Raw genomic sequence first — 21,342 nt, forward strand, 5'->3', positions numbered from 1 at the left:
TGGTGAACTCAGTAGGTCACGAATGGCAGTAAGGCTAATGCCATTAAATTTATGCGTGTGGCACCACACGAATGCCATTAAAACTTAAGGCAGTAAGCACTTAATGGCATTAAATCTGTCCGTGTGGCACGGGTATTAGTTTTTCACAGGACCACGAAAAAAAAAAAAACGTCCCAGCCGAGTACCGCAGTAGCTGGGAAGTGCATGTAAAAAAAAAAAAAAAAAGGTAATAGACATCTACCTTTTTTTTTTTTTTAAAGCTTTGAGTAAGGGCAGCATGCTTCTCTAGAATTGCAAGGCTTTGTGGCTTTCGAGATTGTTTGCATGCACAAAATGTCCTAAACACCCAGCGATCGCTCTCAGTCTGCCTGAGCTGATGTTGGTGGAAAGGAGGCAGCAGTGAAGAAGTAGATGCGCGGAGCGGGTGAAGTTTGGGCACGTGTGCGTGCTTCTGCACTGCTTAGGCAGTAACAGCTTTAACCCTACACAATCCTCATCTACTGGAGCCTAGAAATTGCTTTTCACAGCGAAAGCTGTAATAGCTTAGTCCAAGAGCCAAACACAGGGGTGTACGATGGTGGAGTTAAATGTCGCACCACACAGCATCGCTCATTACACAGTGGAAGGAAAAACCTGGTGCGGTGACAGCACAGTTTTTCTCACTGCGCAGTTCAAGTGTGTACAAAGTGAACCAGTTATGTACCTCTCCTTTCCTGAAAACCAACGAGTGTTTAGACCGCGAATAAGATTAGACAGTCTAATTCCCACACAACCTTATTCGCAGTCTAGACCCTCCGCTAGATTTCAAGAAAGGAAAGGAAAGACTCATAACTGGCTCATTTTACTAAACGCTGCCAACTATACCCGGGGACAGCTTTCTGTGGCTAGCAGAAGTTACGAGCAAGCACCACTGACTCAAAGGCAGTCTTTGGCTCATGACCGCATGCGAACACCACTCTTATGGAATCCGGCATCTCGTGCAAGCAGCTTCCACTGCATAGCCACAGAAATCTGTCACCGAGTTTAAAAGCTCGTTTCCACCTAGTGTTTGTTTTTCTCTCATGACACATTTGCGGTATCCGCCAACAAAATGAGCCAATTATGCGCCTTTACATTCCTCAAATCCAGCGGAGGGTCTGACCACTACTAGCACCGTGGTCTAAACTACGAATAAGGCTAGACTGGAAACTAGGCTGTCTAATTTTGCTTCATGCAAGCGAGCCCTCAACTGTGCCTAGAGGGAAGAATAGGAAGGGGCAGTCCATGATGCAGATTAATGCTACAAATCAGGCATGCGCCTCTTGTCGTGCACAGCACTCTATTCACATCCTGCACTCCACCCGTGTGCAACGCTAGGTCAGACCCGGCTGCAGCAGCGCCATTTTGAAGTGAAACTTGATCGAAATGGCGTGCCCCAGTTCGTGTTGCCAGCTGCGATTCCACTGTAGGTTAAGCATCATCTTTTTAAACCGTAGGTAACAAGGAAACTGGAGATGAAAACATGCCTCAGAGCCATTATGCGTGCCTGTTTCTCGCGCAAAGCAGCTTTCACACAGCGAAGCTCTCTCTCACTTGCAGCTCTGCCCATGTGGTGTTTGCCATGGCATTGTTTCCTTCTCGCATCTTTGGTCATTCGCGCTCACGCTGCAGTGGCAATAGAACTGCAGCTGCAACAAGGTTCATGCCAACAGTAAGTGTGCTAGACATCGGCTTGGGTCAAACTCCGGAAGCCACCAAACGCGGTGGCAGCCAAGCACTGATGGAGTAAGTCCTGTTTTCACTGATCTGTCACCGCCATTAGGTGTGCGCTAAACGTAGGCTGTCAAAATGCTGAGGTAGAGCGCTTTCATGATGTAGCATGCAGGAATGCTGCCACAGTTGCGACATACCAGCGGAGTCTGTTATTGGATGAGTTTCTATGGAAGCTTGGACGGGACTGGCTCATGAAAATGCAACAGTGGGGTTCTACTGTATTTACAACGCACAAGATAAAACAGAAGTCTGCAATGCATGAGGAACAACACTGGTAAAAGCCACTGAACAGAAATGCCAAGCTCTCGACACACCCAACTATTAACCGTAGATGTCTCCTATCCACCGCCTCCCTTTATGGCGAAGAAAAACGAACAAACAAAAGAAACGTATGTATGTAAAATGCAATTACCTGCGAAATAAATTCATAGGCAACTGTTTCGTAGTTTTCAAACTTGATCTGCCCAGCTACCAGGGCCCCTTGGAGGAACAGGCGCAGAGGCAGCTCAGCGAGCTCTGCTTTAATCAGAGCACTGATAGTCTGGTGACAAAACTGGAAAATCTTGTTGCATTTCTTCTCCCACTTGTCATCCTGTATGTGAAGAAAAGTTGTCAGCTCATCACTGGCACGTGAGTACTGCTGGAAATAAGGCCACATCCAAAAAAACATCCACTTATAACATAAGCTGTACATTTATATGGCAAGTTTTGCGACACTACTACTATGTTTCTTGAAGACTAGCAGCAAGATGGTGGCCTAAGCTTAAGAAACAAGACTAACACGCACAAGCAGTTTCACCAGCACTGCTGGTCTCATACCTGGTCACTCAAGGAGAGGTACTTGAAAGCCAGTTGGTACGACTGGAAGACAAGTGGAGGCAATGTGTAGCGAATGCGCTTGTTGCCTCCACTGCCAAAGTGCTTCCTGGCAGTCATCACGATCTGCGAGTACAAAGATGTGCACAAAATGCCAGTTTTGGAATAATGCAAAAGACAATGTGCAAGCCCCTTCAGCCAAGTGGCACTGGTACGTACCAGATACTGTTGGTCGGGCAAGTCCGACACCATGAGGTTTGCAAAACGCCCCACCAGCACCTGCTCTTCCAAGAAGTCCTCTGGGTCTTCCTCTTCGTCTGGCTGATCCGGCTGGTCCTGAACCAGTGGGCTTATCAAGTTCAGCACCTGGTCTGCCTAGAAAAAGCAATCAAGGCTTTAGAGGATAACTACTACTCAGTAGCATCAATCGGAATAACTTTTTAATTCCTTTAATCTGCATTGCCCAGACTGTAACTTCACTTGCCATGCTTAATTTTCAGTCAAATTAAACAGAAGACATCTGTTATTGGGGCAGAAAGAAGAATTTCACCAGTGACAATGTGCCACTAGTTTCTCAGAAAATCTGCTCTGCCACAGCAAGAAAGTAAAATGCACTAAGTCAGAATTGGCACCCTCTTGCTTAACATCACATATATAAAAGCACCAACACAGGCATTTGTCAAGTTCAGTTGCACCTATACTGCCGTCTCAGCTATGACTACATGGTTACAGTAATCTGTAGCCACATCATAAGGTCTATATGTGGCCTATAAATGTCCTGCATGAAGGGATATTGTCAATTCAAACCACAATTGACGTAAAGACACAAAACGAGGGACAAAGTGAATATGGATACAAAAGGCACATAATGAAGACTGTGATAATAAAGCACATAATGAGAACTGTGGTAATAGCAAGAATTTTCTTTTAGGCACCATCGTAAAGAAGTTTGCTTTGTGAAATGAATTCTCATTCACACAGTTCGCCCACTGCGGAACTACATGTTCGTGCATCTAAAACAGTACAGTTTCTACGGCAGAACTGCGAATAAATCTTTGCCCTAATTTAAACCATTTAGTTCATTATCCTTCATACATAAATTATGTAATAGCAAAAATAAATGCAATGCTGGCAGTAAGAAACAAATGCTTCTGAAACGAAGTGTGCAGTGTTGCCCATCAGCCCAAAACAGTGGTCCATAAATTATATCAAACTATGAAGCATTTGAACAACTTTCAACAAAAAAATAGTATAGCATATTTCAATACAAGTTTTTTAATTTTCTTACTGCTTCACAGTAAGTGCTTTTACACAATTTTAATGCAATAGCATTAAGCAGCCCGTGTCACAGAAGAGGTGGCGTCGTCATCATTGTTGGCATCGTTGACCGCAAGCGAAAAATCCACGAAAAAACACCAGAGAAGTAACCTAGGTGGGCCGCCTAGACAATGCTGGCTTTTCTGCGACACAGGCTCCTTAACACTATTGCATTAATACAAACATTACATGATAGGTTCATTGGGGTTTAACATCCCAAAGCGTGGCATTTCATACTGATGATTAGTGGGCCACCTATACCACATGACCTTGTGGCAACATCGCAACCTGCCCATGAGCAAACTGTCCACCGTGGCAGGTGGCAGTTAAATTGGTTGCGTAAGGTTGCTCAGGAAGACCAATTTGTATCGCACACGCCCCACCAGTGGCAGCACTTGTTATCGCAAGGCAGCAGCACATCGCTTAAGAGCTGCACCACTGTGCCAGGAGTGGTACGAGGACTGCCAGGGATCCACGAATGTTAAAGTACAAGATGATCAATTCTGCATATATGGGCATTAAGGGGGGACGAGGGTCTTAAAACTAACTTTTTTATTTATGGCTAGAATCTCATGCAATTTTGCACACAGATGCGGTTTTGTCTTCTCCTTCCAAAAATGTAATAATTGAGCTGGTGATCTTAGATCTTACACAGTCTAGAATGTAATCAGGTAATTTCTTACGCAGCTTTAATGAACTTCCTCATTGAATTTTGTTGCTTTTATTTACATGATTTGATAGCCAGAGAGTTCCCATATCCAGTGACATTCTTCGTTTTTCTCTAAAGGCATGTCATCCTGATATACTATGTCGAGAGTAAAGGTCTCAGTATATGACACTGCAACTCTCTAAGCTAATTGTAAATTGCTATTTATATGTGGCCTAAACAAAAAACGTAAGAATGTCATCGGGTATGGGAATTCGCTGGCTATCAATTCATGTAAATAAAAGCAACATTATGCAATGAGAAAGTTCATTAAAGCTATGTAAGAAATTACCTAATTGCACTATAGAATTTAAGTTAACTTTTGATCTAAGACCACCAGCACAATTATGATCACATTTTTGGGATCAGAAGAGAAAAACGCATCTGTGTGCATAATTTCATGAGATTCTAGCCATAAATAAATAGGTCAGTTTTAAGACCCTCGTCCCCCCTTAACCCATTAACACTATCGCGTAATGTGTTTAAGGCGCAGCTTAAGCGTCCCCTCCGAATTTTTCACTATGCTAGTTTGCTGTGCCCGGCCCTATTTGTCAGTGAATGTATATTTATCAATGACCACTGAATCTTGTGCGGCAGTGGCATGTCTGGCCACTGTCTTATGGACATTTAGGATTCCATGAGCAGCAGAGGTATTGAAATAGCAAGTATTAAATAAACTGAACTAGAACTAATCACCAAGAGGTAGATTTCAAGCACTGACAGTGGTAACGGAGATTGTCAATGTTACAGCACTTGCATAAGCCATCATACTCTATTTGAACTCTGTGCCCTCCTAACATACTGCCTGTTGTACAGTAGCCAACTGATTTTTCGGACTCCAATAATTCGGACTTGCGTGATATTTCGGACTTCACTGAGGAACGTGCACATTTTCATGACCGATATTGCAGACTCCGTGGGGTCTAAAACTAAAACAGATGCCAACAATACTGCGCAGATCATTTTTCAACTGAGTTCCTTATTTCGACCTAATACAAACGCGAGCGGGCATCGCTGTCACAACCAACTCGTTCTCTGCCGCCAAGAAAGGCGCCATCTTGAATTTGAACAGAATTGGCGGGCGGCGGGCGCTGAAAGAGTGAATCGGACGGACTGGTTTGGATAGGCTTGGCTATCTGTTCTCCGTTGTTGTCATTCGAGATAATGGGATGCCCTCTGTTGCCATCGAGGTAGCCTACAAAGAACACACGATCACACTGAAAATGCTATCATGGGACAGCAGGACAGATGCAGCATCCACCTTGGCTTGGACAGCACCACCCACAGCGCGAGGCAGCAAATGCGGTAAACATAAGAGGGGGGGGGCAGATGCCCCCTTAATCCACGATTCAGACAATGGTGCAAATACCTGTTCTGGTGTTGGAATCAGTGTGTCATTCTCAAGGGCACTGTTGACAAGGAAACTGGCCATCACTTTGCGGCCACGGTAGTCGCAAAGCTGCAGCAGACTACCAAAGTGGCTGAGTTGCAATATCGTCAGCAAATCGCTGTACGACTGGACAGGAATTTTGAGAAGCCGCACCAACTCCTTTCCAACAGGCTTAGACAGCTCCACCCTAGAAAAAAAAAAAAACGGAAAAAAGTGATCATTAACTTTTCCGATTCTTGCAGCCAGAGTTTTTAATGCCAAGGCTCTGTGAGCCGAACACCTTTGAAAACATCCTCCAATATACGTTGTGCTTTCACATTGTGAACAAGTAGTACTATCCATCATCACACGTCATGATACACCGTAAAAACCTGCGTATAATACAAGGTTTTTTTCCAAATATTAGCATGTCAAATTTCTATCTCATATTATATGTGGATCCAAACAATTTTCGGTCAAAATCCGCGAGAGACCAACAGGTTTTGAGAGGCCCGTTCATCGCACCTATCCGCTTGGCTCACCCAGGAGCGGCACCGAGAGGCCATTCTGCTCGCGCACTCCTGTCAGCGTTCGCGCATGCCCAGAAGCGCTCCCGCTTGCTCGCCAAGCAGAATGGGTGCACAAACCTGCTCTGCTAAAAGTCTATTATCAAGCGCCATCACAATCATGCTTCCAGCGAGAGGTGGCACTATCTAGCGCTGACGTAGGTCAGTAACTATGTTGACCAGACATCGCGACGCCCCAAGCAATCGCACCTTGCATGATATCCAGACCGCGAAAGCAGCACTTGGCTGCTTTTAAAAAGAAAGTAATCATAGCTGCCGAAAGCATCGGTGCCACGTCAAGCACTGCTACATTGTATGTATCAGGTAGGGACAGCCTGCAGTTACTGCCACCGGACACGGGCCTCTTCAATCATGCTGTGCATTCGGATCGCAGACGCTTGGGTCAGCATTTCAGAAGAGCTTGGCGTTAGTTATTTCATGAAATGCAGGATATCTAACGCACTCGATGGTACCGGTACACCAGGTGATAATGATCACCAAAGCACCAACGGACACTTTCAAAGTGTGCGCGCCAGCGTGTATGCCACAACCAGTCTGCGCATACTCGCGACGCAGGACACAAGTGGGCGCGAGCGCGGCACCTCTGTACCTGCCACTCATGCAACACGCATCTTATCCGGTGTGCCGACGTACACAAATAATCAGAGGACATTCGGCTTCCATGAATTCTGGAACGTCTTCGAGCTGACTGCCCTTCCTTACTCACATTATACACTGGTGAAAACTTTTTTTCCGTTTTTGCTATCCCCACATTACACCTCGTATTAATATGCAGGTCCGTATTATACACGGGTTTTTACGGTAAATGTGCCCCACGAGAAGCAGTGCTCATCCCGAGTTCAAAATCCATCTCACAGGAACCTGGCGATGGGGTAGCTTTATTTTGCCTCCTGTAGCAGTTCTTGGCCCTAGATGGTCGTATGCAAAGTTCAGGTTGCATATGTTGATCATGATGAAAGTGGCGGAGGATAAATAGCACACGTGAGGAAGTGTACACAGAAACAGAAGCACTCAACTGCTTCCTCATCAAAAAAAAGCGGTGCAGAGGACTGTCCAGGAAATTATAGAAACACTGTTTCGAGTGAAGGCGCCAGCAGCACTGACTTTGCAGACAGAGTGGCCCTCTTGGATGCTGCCCACCAATCATCCTGCATCGAAAAGTCTATCACCTGCTCCAGTCACATCACCATGTCACCCCCCACCCTTTTTTCATATCAAGGGACAAGAAATGCACCATACGGTGTCGAGCAGTGAAGTAGTGGGAGCCTTTTTTTAAATATAGTTGTAGTCTTTTAAAGTATTTTTGCAAGTTGGAAGAATTTACTGTTTTGCGCAGAAAGAAATCTTGAGCAAGTTGGTAAAAAGGGTGTGATTATATTAGTACGACCTTGGTCATTTTTTGTGGTAGGGAAATGGCTAACAGGCATGCAGAGTTCTCCAGAAATACTTTTGAAAAGATGCACATAGTTTATAGGAAATAACATGGCTCCTCATGTCAACATATGCAAGCACCTCTGCATGATAAATACAAATAAACAAGAGCTGATAAATTCTCACAAAAGATAGTTTTCAGGGCAAAAACTGTTGTGTAATTCCTTCTGTAAAATAAAAATCCAAACGAACCTTCACCATTCAATCAATGAGCATCACTGTGTACGCTAAAAACCATTTCTTTCAAGACTCGAGAGATTTTCAGCACCATGAGCAAATCGTGCTCAGCAAGTATAGTGCTTGATATTCATACTCTCTGTCACGTATTGTGCCCTGCGCAGTGCTTGTAGCAAGTGGGCTTTTCAGCACATTTAAAATGTGCAGCTGCAGTGGTTCAGTGGTTATGGTGCTCGGCTGCTGACTTAAAAGACGTGGGTTTGATCCTAGCCACAGCAGTCGCATTTCGATGGCGGCGAAATGAGAGAGACTTGAGCACTGTGCAATGACAGTGCACTTTAAAGAACTCCAGGTGGTCAAAATTTTTCGGAGCCCTCCACTACGGTGTCCCCCATAGCGTGAGTCGGTTTGGGATGTTAAACCCCCATAAACCATAAACAAACATTTAGGATGTGTATAATATCCCGGTGGCACCATCATGGTTCACTCTCTCTCCTCCTCCTTCAGGGGTAAAAAAAAGAAAAAGAAAACACCAGCCAATGTCGATAATGCCATGAGGTACTTTAATTTTCTTTCTTTTTTGTGGGGGTGCATCAATAAACAACTTGACATCCCTGTCAGCGAGCTATGGCATCATCCCAAAAGGTGATGTGAGTGATATGTGGTGAATTTAGCACCCAGAAACTGTATGTGAGCTATGAGGGATACTGTAGTGGAGACATCCAGAATAATTTCAACTACCTGGGATTGTGCACTGACATTGAACAATACACATGCATTTTTGCATTTTGCCTCCATTAAAATGCAGCCAAATGCCAAAACCACTGAGCCACTGTGGCTGATCCAATAACCAAAAAAGGCCACATTACATTGTTACTGTATTTACTCAGGCAATTTGCGCATTTTTTTCCTCGAAAATTAAGGCTTCAAAAAAAAGGGTGTGCAAATTATGTGAAGATTTCACAAACACATCCTAAAAAACTCTACAAAGGTGATGATGTGGAATGTATGCGGTATACAAGGTCTGTTCTGAAAGTAGTAGGACTGGTTTTTTCCTGGGCGGGCGAGAGGCGATCTGCGCGTGCAGGATCGGTGAAGGGGGATAATGGGAATGCTGAGGAAAATCGGCAGTCGGCTCTCGGCTGTTGAAGAGAGCAGGTCGCTTGTACTGTGAAGCCCTGTCGAAACGTCTCGTCACGCAGAGTCAGAGCGTTTACTGGATCAGCGATGCGCCATCAAATTTTGTGTAAATCTTGGTAAAACGGGCAAAGAGACTCACGACATTATTAAGGAGGCCTACGGTGACGCTGCCATGGGTAGATCAGGTGTTTTTTTGAGTGGCACAAGCTGTTCCGAGAAGGTCAGGAAAGAGTGGAAGGCGATGACCACTCCGGACGCCCTTTCACCAGCAAGACCAACAAAAATGTGTAGCGAGTGAAACATTTACTGAACAGTGTTTGTAGGATGAGTATCAGAAAGATTGCTGATGACTTGAGCATTCCTCAAACCCAAGTTTTTGAGATCAGTCGCAGAAAACTTATCCATGAGGAAAGCGTGCGCGAAGTTGGTGCCAGGAGTGTTGTAAGAGGAGCAAAAGGCCAACCGGAAAGTGATCTGGCAGGATCTTCCTCATCATGTGAATGAGGACCGCGGTTTTTGGCCCAGCAAAAGGCGGCAACGCTGCCTCAGGCCCCCCACAGCCCCGACTTGGCCCCGCCAGACTTTTTTCTATTCCCGAGAATAAAATCGATGCTCAGGGGGAAACATCACGGATCGATAGAGGTGGTTCAACAGGCCGTGACGAGGGAGCTAAACAGCATTTCGGTCCAGGCGTTCCTGGAGGCGTACGAAAACTGGAAAACTCATCGGAAGCAGCGTGTAGGTGCGGAAGGGTGCTACTTCGAAAAATTCTAATCGTTTGTACAATTCTCTTGAATAAATTTTATTAAAAAAAATGAGTCCTACTACTTTCAGAACAGACCCTGTATTGCCGCATATAAGTAGACACCACAACTTACGCCCCTCGCTGGCCACAAAAAAAAAAAAGTTCAACAATATGTCAACACACAGCATTTCAGCCAAGTTACACAGCCCTACATGCTGCCCTGTGGCCAAGAACACAGTGCAAATGAAGCTCTCCTGTTTCTTGCAGCATTTTTTCTGTTTAGGTTTGGTTTATTGGGGTTTAATGTCCCGAAGCAACTCAGGCTATGAGGGACGCCGTAGTGAAGGGCTCTGTAAATTTCGACCACCTGGGGTTCTTTCACGTGCACTGACATCGCACAGCACACGGGCCTCTAGAATTTCGCCTTCATCGAAATTCGGCCGCCGCGGCCGGGATTGAACCCGCATTTTCCGGGTCGGCAGCCGAGTGCCATAACCACTGAGCCACCACGGCGGGGCAGTTTTTTTCTGTTAAACTGATGCCGATATCAGTACCTGTGCACCCTTGTAACGGTTGCGACGCTACCAATCATGACTGTTCTGAGAGCAGGGTTAACATGGTAACGGATGCAGCCTTGGCAGGTAGGGCACCGCACTGACAGAAAATGCCGGACAGAGTTTTATTCCGGGAAACCTCTAATTCCTTTGCTCATTTTGTGTGCTTAAAAAAAAATACTTGCAGGATGTCAGTACAGCACCCTACAGTTACAAGACACATCTCATCATTAGCAAAAGTGCTACACAGCCCCTAAAGAAAATGTGGGGCTTTAGGAGCAAATATATTGCTTCATTTAGCTCCAAACCTGGCTTCGATAAAAAAAATATCGAACCAGTGGCTAGAACAGATCGTGTTTTGAAAACTATAAAGGGCCACTTCCCTGCACTCTGGAAAACACTTTGAGAAGATATTTTTTTTTTTTTTTGACAGAGTAATATTGCTTCTCTAGGTGTGCAAGAAGCAACAGTACAATATTGCAATACGCACACATACTAAGCATGCGCAAATAGTGATTTTCAGTTTAAAGCAAATAGTTACTTTGTTCAAATTAGTTCTGAAGTGAAGCAAATAGTTTCGAATTGAAAAGAATAGTTTGAGACTCGAAACCTAGTAAAGATATGAATTTTGGGTGCTATGATTACTTTACACGACCCTGTAAGATTTGCATCACCAGGATTTCACTGTACTGTCATTAGTGTGCGCTCTCTCAAACTGCATATCCTATTCCAGTTCAACATGAAAGTAAGCATTGTTTCTTCATACCTCGTTATGCCCAGCTTGGTAAATATTTCCTCAGTTGTCTGGAGAACTTTGTCCACATAGTCCACTCTTTCTTTGTAGCACTTCAGGGCCAGGTGAATTAAGGAGACTTGCAAGGACACAATGTCTTCTGTTGGCATGTCCTGCCTCATCTTAAATAAAAAGATTTTAGACATTCTGGTCATTTTTGTTATCGAAAACACAAGAAACACTTCTTTTTCTGTAGAATCTCAATGATTTCTTTGCAACAATACAGCAGCCTTCAGCTTGCCAAATACTACAGAAATGTTAGAATTAGACATAACAAACAAAAAGGAAAACGTGGCCTCATTTTTTACTTACGCTTCAACTAGTCTTCACAATTTCCTGAAACATTTTTGCGAAACTATCAGTAAACATGACAATTCCAAAATATTTTATGAAGCAATTTTCACAGCACCCTTCCACAGTAGCTTACAAGCTGGACTCCACCACATTCAAAGGTGTACCACTGTAGGCACAAAAAAAAATTGAAATATAGCAGCATAACCCTCACAACCTTGTGTCCTACTTGTGGTGATACATGGTAGAGCCATTTGGAAGCATGATTGAAAGACTGGTGCAGTTATGCTTGCTTTCTGCAAAATTCATTTCACTACTGGCATCGTTTAATTTTCAATTTGGATAGAAATTAAATGAAAAAATTTGACAGAAGGTTCTGTGCATAAGAGTGCCTTCTCTTATTTTATTCCAGTAAATTATGTCAAGATCTAGTCCATTTATTCATTAGAGTTTCAGAATAGGGACACCAAGCTTAGTGACCTCCTATTTATGCTGCGAAGCTGGCTCTGCACTGTGCCGTGGGAACTTTAGATAAGTGGGCTGCATCCAGATAACATCAGCCACTCAGTACACTGCCATTTCAGCTGAAAAGTGAAATGCTAAATTGTAGCTCTAGCAAGTGTTTTAATTACAGCTTTATTTATGATTTATGGGGGTTAAACATCCCAAAGCGACTCAGGCTATGAGGGACGTCGTAGTGGAGGGGTCCGGAAATTTCGACCACCTGGGGTTCTTTAACGTGCACTGACATCGCACAGTACACGGGCCTCTAGAATTTTGCCTCCATTGAAATTTGACTGCCGCGGCCGGGATAAAACCCCCGTCCTTCGGGTCAGCAGCCGAGCGCCGCAACCACTGTGCCACCACGGCGGCCACAGCTTTATTTATGCCAGCATAAGAAAACAGTAATAAATAATAAAAAACAGCCATTTTTGCCTATGCCTAGTTTTCTTTTGAGTGCTTTTAGGCTACTGCCGTTCTTTAGAGCATGCTCGATTCTCTCCATAATGAACTTATGTCGGTTACCGTGTGCTTATTGATTAGCTTTGATAGCTCTGTCATTTCTGTTCTGTCTGTAGGGTTAGAGGCTTTCATGTTTTGGAGTTTCTTAATCAGACCTTTTGTCTCCTGAGAGAGCTTGCCGGTATCCTGTCTAACCATCCTACCGCCTACTTTTACTGTGCACTCCTTAACGAAGTTGTGAGATTATCGTTCACTGGTAAGATTATTGTTCACTGGTAAGATTATCGTTCACTGCTTAATTGTCCTCAGTTAAAGCTGAACACTTGTTCTGCACAGAGATACTGAACTCAACTTTCCCTCTTACAGCTAACTCAATGATGACCAGGGTGGACGTTTGGGTGAGCTGGTTGGTCATAATGTGTTGTAGTCTTCGTTGTGTCCTTATCTCGAGTGCTACAGTTTTTTCATCAATGATGACCTTCTGCCTCACTAGTTTCTTCCGTTCCCTCTGCCAAGTCTAGGCTAATTCGAGACCTTACCATCCTGTAGTCACTACAACGCACCTTTCCAAGGACCTCCACTCCAGGGTGAGCACACAGTATGAAGTCTTCATTTTTAGTCTCACAATTGGCAGCTCTTCTATGTCCACTTCCTGTTCTCCCGTTTGTGGAAGAAGGTCTTCATAATACATTAACTATTTCTCTCTGCAAACTCTATTAATAAAACTCCCTCCCATTATTCCTAAAGCCTCTGCCATAGTTGCCTACTGCCTGGTCTCTAGCCTGCTTCTTGCCTACCTTGGCATTGAAGTCCCCCATCAGTACAGTGTATTGTGTGTTTACTTTGATCATTGCCGATTCCACGTCTTCATAGAAGCTTTTGACAATCTAGTCATCATGGCTGGATGTAGGCGCGTATGCCTGCGCCACCTTAAGTTTGTACCTCTGATTAAGCTTAATTACGATAGCTGCCACCCTCCCATTAATACTATAGAATTCCTCTATTTTGCCAGCTATATCTTGACTAACGAGGAATCCCATAATTAGTTCTAGTCTGTGCGCTAATCCATGATAGCATAGTACGTGCCCACCCTTTAGCACTGTATACGCCTCATCTGTCTTAATCAAACTAGGCCCTCTGACATCCCATATAACACCCGCCATTTCCTCGAACAGCACTGCTAGACTAGCCTCACTGGATAAGGTTCTAGTGTTAAACGTTGTGGGGTTCAGTTTCCAATGGCGGCCTGTCCGGAGCCAGAGATTCTTAGCACCCTCCGCTACTAACAGGTCTGACCACCGCCTTGGTCAGTCGCTCTGCAGCCGCTGGGGATCAAGGGCCAGGGGGTTAATTGTGATGTCATTTATATGAAATCCCTTCAGCGAATTTCTCGGCTAATCAGAGAAAACAACCAAGAACAAAAACCCCTTTCCCATCCCTTTCCCTTTGCTACATTATATATCAAGACGTGACACCGCAATATTCTTTTGCTAGGACGTCACCGTTAATCACTGTTAATCCTGATGCTGGCCTAACAGTTTGGAGAGAACACGAATAACCTTAAAGCTTGTGCCAGTCTTAAGCTTATGAAGCTGCTGTGCATGATGCCTTCACGCAGACTGACTGTGCAGCATGCAAAGAGTAATGCTTCTCATTGTTGTATCTCAACAGCACTCGCCTAGCTGCTTTGATGTTTCAATGGTGCTTTCCGTCCCTGTTGATGTAATATGTATGAAAGCGATGAGCATGCCATGGCCGGTTAAGTATTCACCTGACCAAGCATAGCTACCAGGATTCTCGAGGCACTATGTAATCTTCTGCCTCAGCGAAACTCTGTTATTGATAAAGATTACACCTGGAATCTCGAGAAGCTAAACTTTTAAGCTTGGTATACTTAACACTTAAGTTTAAAATTGCAAGTATGCACGCGGGCTACGAGAGACGCCATGAGCTGAGGATTAATGGCAACCAACTGGGGTTCTTTATCGTGCCCCGACATAGCACAGCACTAAGATGTTTACGCATTTTGCCTCCACTGAAACACGGTGGCTATGCACAGGATTCAAACCCACGTCGTTGGGCTCATCAGCTAAATTCTATAGCGGCTGAACCACCAGGCCCCTTTAAATAGTACTGTGTAAATGTCTGATGTTTCAAATCACCCGAAAATAAGACGGCATTCACTATTCAATTTAAGGAATCTTGCACCTCTCGCATCAGACAACTTGCTCTTTACAGAGTCGCTTGTCAGCATGCATAATAGTGCTAGGCTTCCTTTGCATGCTACTATTTACACCATCTGACCCAAACTATCCCAAACCAATGATTTCACGTACAGTATCTAGAAAACATTTTTTGTGACCATCATGAGCAGCTGCTGATTTTTCGGCAAAGCTACTCTAATCATGGATCGGAAACCAAGCACAGCACCATCCGACATACCATTTAATCGAGCATGACGACTCATTTCCGACTAGGTACAAACATGTTCGTGAAGAAAGTGAATGTACACAAGTGCACTTATCACAGTCATATTTACAATCGCCGTACCAACAACACACACGGGAACGAAGCTGCTCCACAGGCTCAGACGATCTGCCATAACAAAAGATAATAGCACAGCTAGCAGGGCCAGTGCATGCATGCGTTCCCATGTTTTATCAAATCATTTTCACTGCTTTTTCTTCCAACTAAAAAACCACACTTTAATGCAGTGTTACAGTTGGTAGCCTGTGGAAACACAAATGCAGAGCCCCTAAAAGACTGCACTTGTTCTGGCAGCATGAAAATAATGAAATACATATCTTTAGCTTAACAGATACATAAAACCCACTAACCTGTATCACTTGTGCTATTTGGTCAGAAAAGATGTCAAATAATTTAATGTCACTTGGAATGCCTGGTCCATCTTCTTTCATTGCATATGCTGCTAACCTAGGGTGGGTGGCAAGAAAAGGCAAATAACTTACAAATGAGGCTAGTTAGAGGCCACCATATGCAAATCCAATCAGCACAGGAATAGTTTCACCACATAACCCTTGATTTCACAACGAAGAGGCAATGAATGCATCTTGGCAGATTGGAGATGGGATGCTATGTACACTGTGGTTTTGTACAAATGCCATAACTATCTCCATCACAAAAAATAGCTGAGAGACTTACTTTAGCAATTCAAAAAATGTGTATCGCCTGTTATGTCTGATAAAATCTGTGCCAGGTATGCCTTTCACAGTCCAACGTGTTCAACAGCTTTGGTGCGTGCGCCATGAGACACAAATGGTGCGCTGTTGACAATATACCAAGTGTTTCAGCGAACACTTTCAAAAATTTTCAAAAGCAGACTTTTTGGGGCAAAAATTTGGCTTTTGTGGCATAGTATTACCAGCGTTGGTGGACAACAGAAAACCAGTGAACCGCCAAGCTTGTTAACGAACTTTTAATAATTAACTTTTTAACTAGTAGAGTTAGGTGCCTAGTTGCAATTAAAGATTTGTAGCCGGTCGTCAGTAATAGCCATATCAGTTTTTATAATTGCGAAAGTGCGATTAGCCTCACCGCTGAGGCTTGACAAAATCTGTCTGCATCGTGCGAAAATGCATGCGCTTTCGAAAGCATGCAGGCAAAGCAACCCCTCCAGTGCACATAACTAGTCGAAAAAGCCAAATTTTGTCGAGCCTCAGCGCCAAGGCTAATCGCGTTTTCGCAATTATAAGAACTGATATGGCTGTTACAGACAACCGGCTACAAAGCTCTAATTGCAACTAGGCACCTAACTGCAATAGTTAAAAAGTTAATTATTAAAAATTAATTAACCAGCTTACTAAAGACCATTCACAGGATTTCTGGTGTCCACCAACACTGGTAATACTATGCCCAAAAGCCATATTTTTACCCCAAAAAGCCTATTTCGGAAAATTTTTGAAAGTGTTTGCTGAAACACCCGGTATGCTGTTATAATGTTAATAGCTGCACCACACTCCCACTACACCTGCTCACACAGAGCACATAATCCATAGTGCCCACTGGTGCAAAAAAATTGTAGACAATTGTGTCAGTGTGCCATTAAAAGCACACCTGCCTTAAAACCGGAGAACACCTTTTGAGGCACACCTTTAGCCACCATTACTGTCATTAAGTAAGGTAAGAAGTAATGAAATTTGATTATACATTACAATAAATTTTGGAACACCAATCTCCTGCATACAAAATTCTTTTCGAAGTTTTCTGGCGAGCCCACAGTAATAAAACTCATTGATGAGGAAATACCGTAGTTACCCGAATGTAACAAGACCACGACTGTAACATAAGGGTTGATCTGGAGGGCAAGAAACAGGAAAAATAAAAGGAAGTTCCCTTGTGTGTCCCATTAGTTTGCGCTGCTTTTCATCATGATCATTATACACATTCATTTCCCAGGTTTGATGCCACTCGTGAACATTTTAAGGGAGAATACACACAACCAAACACACAACCCGCACAATATGTTCACAGCAATACTGTATCTAATACCTCGCACACTTTTTCAAACATATCCAATGCAGTGAAGAGAGACGATTTGATCAACCTGCTGATTGTCACGAGGAAACCATAACAGCACACAAAACGAAAACAGGACGAAAGACAAGAGGACACAGGAGAAGTGCTGGACAACTTTCATTTCAGTTTCGCTCCTAAAAACGCTACTTTAAATACTGCAGACTGTGTACTACCTAACGAGACACAGGAAAGATATGCTTCCTGGCCATGGAAACATATATTTCCTGTATCCACAATAACCATAACCCACAGCTCAAAAGCAAGGTGCCTTAGTGACTCTCCTACCTGCAGTGTGCACTTTCTGCACAGCAGCAAAAGCATGTCTTGCACCTTTTCGGGCACAAAACAAGCTTTGCTACCAGACCAGTTTATCCAGAACAAACAGAAACAGAACATTAGATATGACAAATTAGAAACTGGTGATCACCTGTCAATAAGAGAGATGATGATGTTTTTGACATTCACTTGTGGCCTAAGTTCTGCACAGGCCTTGAGAAAACAACTCAGTGTTTGCAAGTGAAATTCATCTGGAAAGACTTGGATGATACACTCCATGAGGTACTCCTGGGCTATGGCATCCCTGCAGCTTACTACCTGTTCCAGTATACCCGGCAGGACCACCTGGTCAAAGCAAAAATATAACACCATGTAACCTTGGGCAAAATGGCGATACACACAAGGTGCTGCATGCAATTTGAGCTACACAACTCCATTCACCAAGAATGAAACTAGCATAGTGTCAACAGTTCTTTTGAGACAAGTAGGCCCATTCTCATCTTAATCTACCTTAGACCCCCACATATAGATCACCTCCGCATGTAAGTCGACCCTTTCGGATGGTCATTTACGTAAAACAATAAAAAAAAAGACATGTGGCAATATATGGTAACTGTTATACAGTACAACCTCATTAATTCAGAAACTAAGATCATATGAACTATCAACTCGGTACCGGACAATGCTTATGGTGTCGGATGTTCTATGGAATTCGATGCTTGCTAATTCGGACGCTACGGATCTCGCACCGGTTAATTTGAATGGGCTCCTGAAGGAGGCCACACCTAGGTATGACCAGCCCAGCAAGAAATCATCGAAACAGCCCTACTCAAAACCTGAGTTCCATGCTGCAGAGTAGCCCACGCACCTCTGATGTGCAGGCATGATGATGAATGAATGGCCCCATCTTCAATACCCTCCAACCACTTAGTTCGGTTTCACTTTTGCTAAGCTTTGCGCCCGCCCACAGCAAGGGCGGCTAGTAGACCAGCCAGCATCAGCCTGCCAATCTAACTCAGCTGAGCACCCTATCGGACACAGACTGGCGTATCTCCCTCCCTCCCTCTTTCCTCCTCTTCCTGTGTAACTGCGTGCATGTAACATGCCATCTGCAGTTTGTGCAGTGAAGCCACCACACACGCGACTGTGCTCCATCAAGTCACACCGTGAAGGATACGGGAGGCTCTTACGATTTTGGTGCAGTTCTGCTTCAATGTTCCCAACTTTATGCACACAACAAAGAATTGATAGAAACATGAAACGTAGCCACTGTCGCGCTGTTCTCGATCTCAAAATTAGGCAGCCATTTCGCAGTATACCAAATAAATTTACCTTGACGCAAGCAGTTCTGACAGTTTTTTTGGGGAGTCATTTGATAATTGGAACTTTCGGATAATTCGAACATTTTTTCCAGTCCCTTGAAGTTCGAATTAACGAGCTTTTACTGTATATGTATTCCGGAGCTTGAGTACAATGTAAAAAGTTTTAAATCACCTTTCTAACATTGTATGAGAAAAAAGCTCTAGCTATTTTGCTTAACACTGCACACAGCCACGGTTGCACACTGAACTGTAGGATGCATGACTCGGTGCCACTCAAGTATGAATCATGTCCAAAAAATCTTTCAGTATCTTTTATAATTAAAATCAGCAGCACATAAACAATCATATGATAAGAGCTTGATATGATGCTCAGTGCACTTTGGCTCGCTGCTGTTGGAAAATTTCCTAATGCAAGTTTGAAAGCATGTTTTTATTTTGTTTTGTTTTTATTTCAGTTTCATTAGTGAACTCTGCAAGCCATCTATTTTGGCATATTCTTTAATGCTACATTTCCAGCTGCAAACTATCACTTCGATTCTAAAATATTCGCTTCGCTTCGAACTGAAAATTCACTATTCACACATGACTAGTACTGATATGGAATATACATTCAAAACAGAAAAACCTTGAGCAACAGAAGAAATGACATGACGAAAAATGGCAGTACTTCGGCAGGAAGGGAAGAAAAGATTCCCACAGAATGATTAACGCTGCAAACTTGCAATAAATTTAACTTACTAAACTGCATACGGCAAGGAAGCTTTGCTCTATGCAAAAGTAGCTCCTCAAGCCCAGTGGCAATGTGAAACTAGTCAGTGTTTTAAAGCTCCTATTGCAGAGAGACTCACAGCTTACCTTCCAAATAGATTCACACTAAGATGCCCAACATCATCCACATACTAAACCCAAACATGCAAGGCATGCAAGTATTGGCCTTTTGCCCCACCCAGAAAATGACAGTAAAAAAAAAAAAAAAAGTTCATGATTTTTTAACAAAAATAAGCATTGCTAACGCATACAGAGCATTCTCAACAAAAAATTCAACCCAAGTCAGCAGGAGAAATGAAAAGGTAATGCAGTGCGTTGCACGAGCACGAAAGAGTTTGTATAAAAATCGGAAAAGTAAGAACTTATTATTTCTAACATATATATAAGGGGAAAAAACTGATTGCAAAAAATTTGATTATTCCGGTTTCCTGGGGTTATTCTAAAAGAAGAGATTTCCAATAAAACTAAATAGCTGATATTTAGAGGTAATGGTCCTTAAATATAACTATGCTTCAAATTTTTGTTTTTAGAAAATTGTTTACCTAGTTGCGCATATTTCAACAGTCTACAGATCCAATTTTAACCCTGCCGACTCTGAAAGGGCAGCTGAAGAGGTTTTATAGTTCGAGAAAGGAGTGGAATGCCTGAAATCTGCAGGGAAAGCAAGCAAAGTCCTTATGAGCTAGCATTTGAAATGGCGATCCTTAAAGCCGTGACAGCATTCACGCCTCTGTGCATTGCACAGTGCTGGGTAGAGGGCCACAAGTTGAAGTCACCTTGAGTGGCACTGCCTTTTCAAAACTAAAAAGCTCAGTCAAAAGAAGAAAAACGCCATTGAAGGTAAAGCCCGTGGAGTGTTGCTTGGAGGCATTCGGCAAGGTGCAATAAAAAGGGGGTGAAGGTGGCAGAAGTCAAAAGTCTTACTCAAGATGACATCACTGAGCTTATCCACACAACAGAATGCTGCAAGGAGAAGTCTGCACATCACTGTGGTTTTAATGTCGCTATTTTAAATGCTACGACAGAAAAAATCTGGCATGCTTTACCTACAAGCTTCACACATTTGAACCTTTGAATCTCATCTAATTCCCCCCCCCCCCCCCCCAAAAAAAGTGCTTCAGCTTTTCTTTAAGACAAATCGTCCGTAAAAAAAAAAAAATCCTTCTTATGTAATTTCTACAGAAAATTGCAGTTACTATGGAGGTCACTGGTATGCTCAGTCACTGCATGTCACTGCCAGGTCACCACCTGTGCTCCAGTCTCACACTTGGTTCAAGCTGAAAATGTAACAGCTTTACTTGTGACAAATGCACGATGGTTATCATGCAAGACAGCATAGATGTGTAGTGATTAAATCAGTGATGTAGCTTATTTTCTAACAGATACAGAATTCTCATATTCAGATGACTTTTTGCCTAGTAATATACACAACGCTTTAGAGGACCCCACACCTACACAGACAGTTTTAGCTGTGCATCCGCAAAGGCAGCGTATGCAAGGAGCTTACAGGGACAGTAGTGCACATGAGCAAAATACAAGCATGAGGCCTACGTATTGTATACGAATGTAAGCCAGTGGACTTTGTGTTGTGATGTTTGCGTTACTTGCGTGGTTAACGTTAACAACACGGCAGCGCCCTGCCCGCCCGCTGCAAATCAAATACTGCGTCGCGCTGCATTTTTTGATGTGATAGCTCGCTCTAAATCATCGTGTTCACTTTTATTTTGCGCATTCTGCCCTCCCCGCAATAATATATAGGTGAGAAATAGTCACCGTTCTTTAGATAAATTGACGAATTT

At 43.4% G+C, this 21,342-nt stretch overlaps 1 protein-coding gene across 2 annotated transcripts in view; it reads right to left on the reverse strand.

Moving 5' to 3' along the window:
- Positions 1-21,342, reverse strand: part of Vps35 (Vacuolar protein sorting 35) — a 38,079-nt gene that overhangs the window by 7,502 nt on the left and 9,235 nt on the right. For both annotated transcript variants that reach the window (XM_089579462.1, XM_089579461.1), the window contains exons 7-13: positions 17,605-17,798; positions 15,479-15,575; positions 11,361-11,509; positions 5,961-6,168; positions 2,788-2,943; positions 2,572-2,694; positions 2,165-2,344 (exon numbers count right to left, since the gene is read on the reverse strand). In XM_089579462.1, the coding sequence (XP_089435588.1) occupies positions 2,165-2,344; positions 2,572-2,694; positions 2,788-2,943; positions 5,961-6,168; positions 11,361-11,509; positions 15,479-15,575; positions 17,605-17,798 (1,107 nt within the window). The remainder of the gene's footprint in view (positions 1-2,164; positions 2,345-2,571; positions 2,695-2,787; positions 2,944-5,960; positions 6,169-11,360; positions 11,510-15,478; positions 15,576-17,604; positions 17,799-21,342) is intronic.

This window comes from Amblyomma mixtum, chromosome 3, assembly GCF_055824585.1.
Source record: "Amblyomma mixtum isolate Tamu chromosome 3, ASM5582458v1, whole genome shotgun sequence".
In the NCBI taxonomy this organism is placed as follows: Eukaryota; Metazoa; Arthropoda; class Arachnida; order Ixodida; family Ixodidae; genus Amblyomma; species Amblyomma mixtum.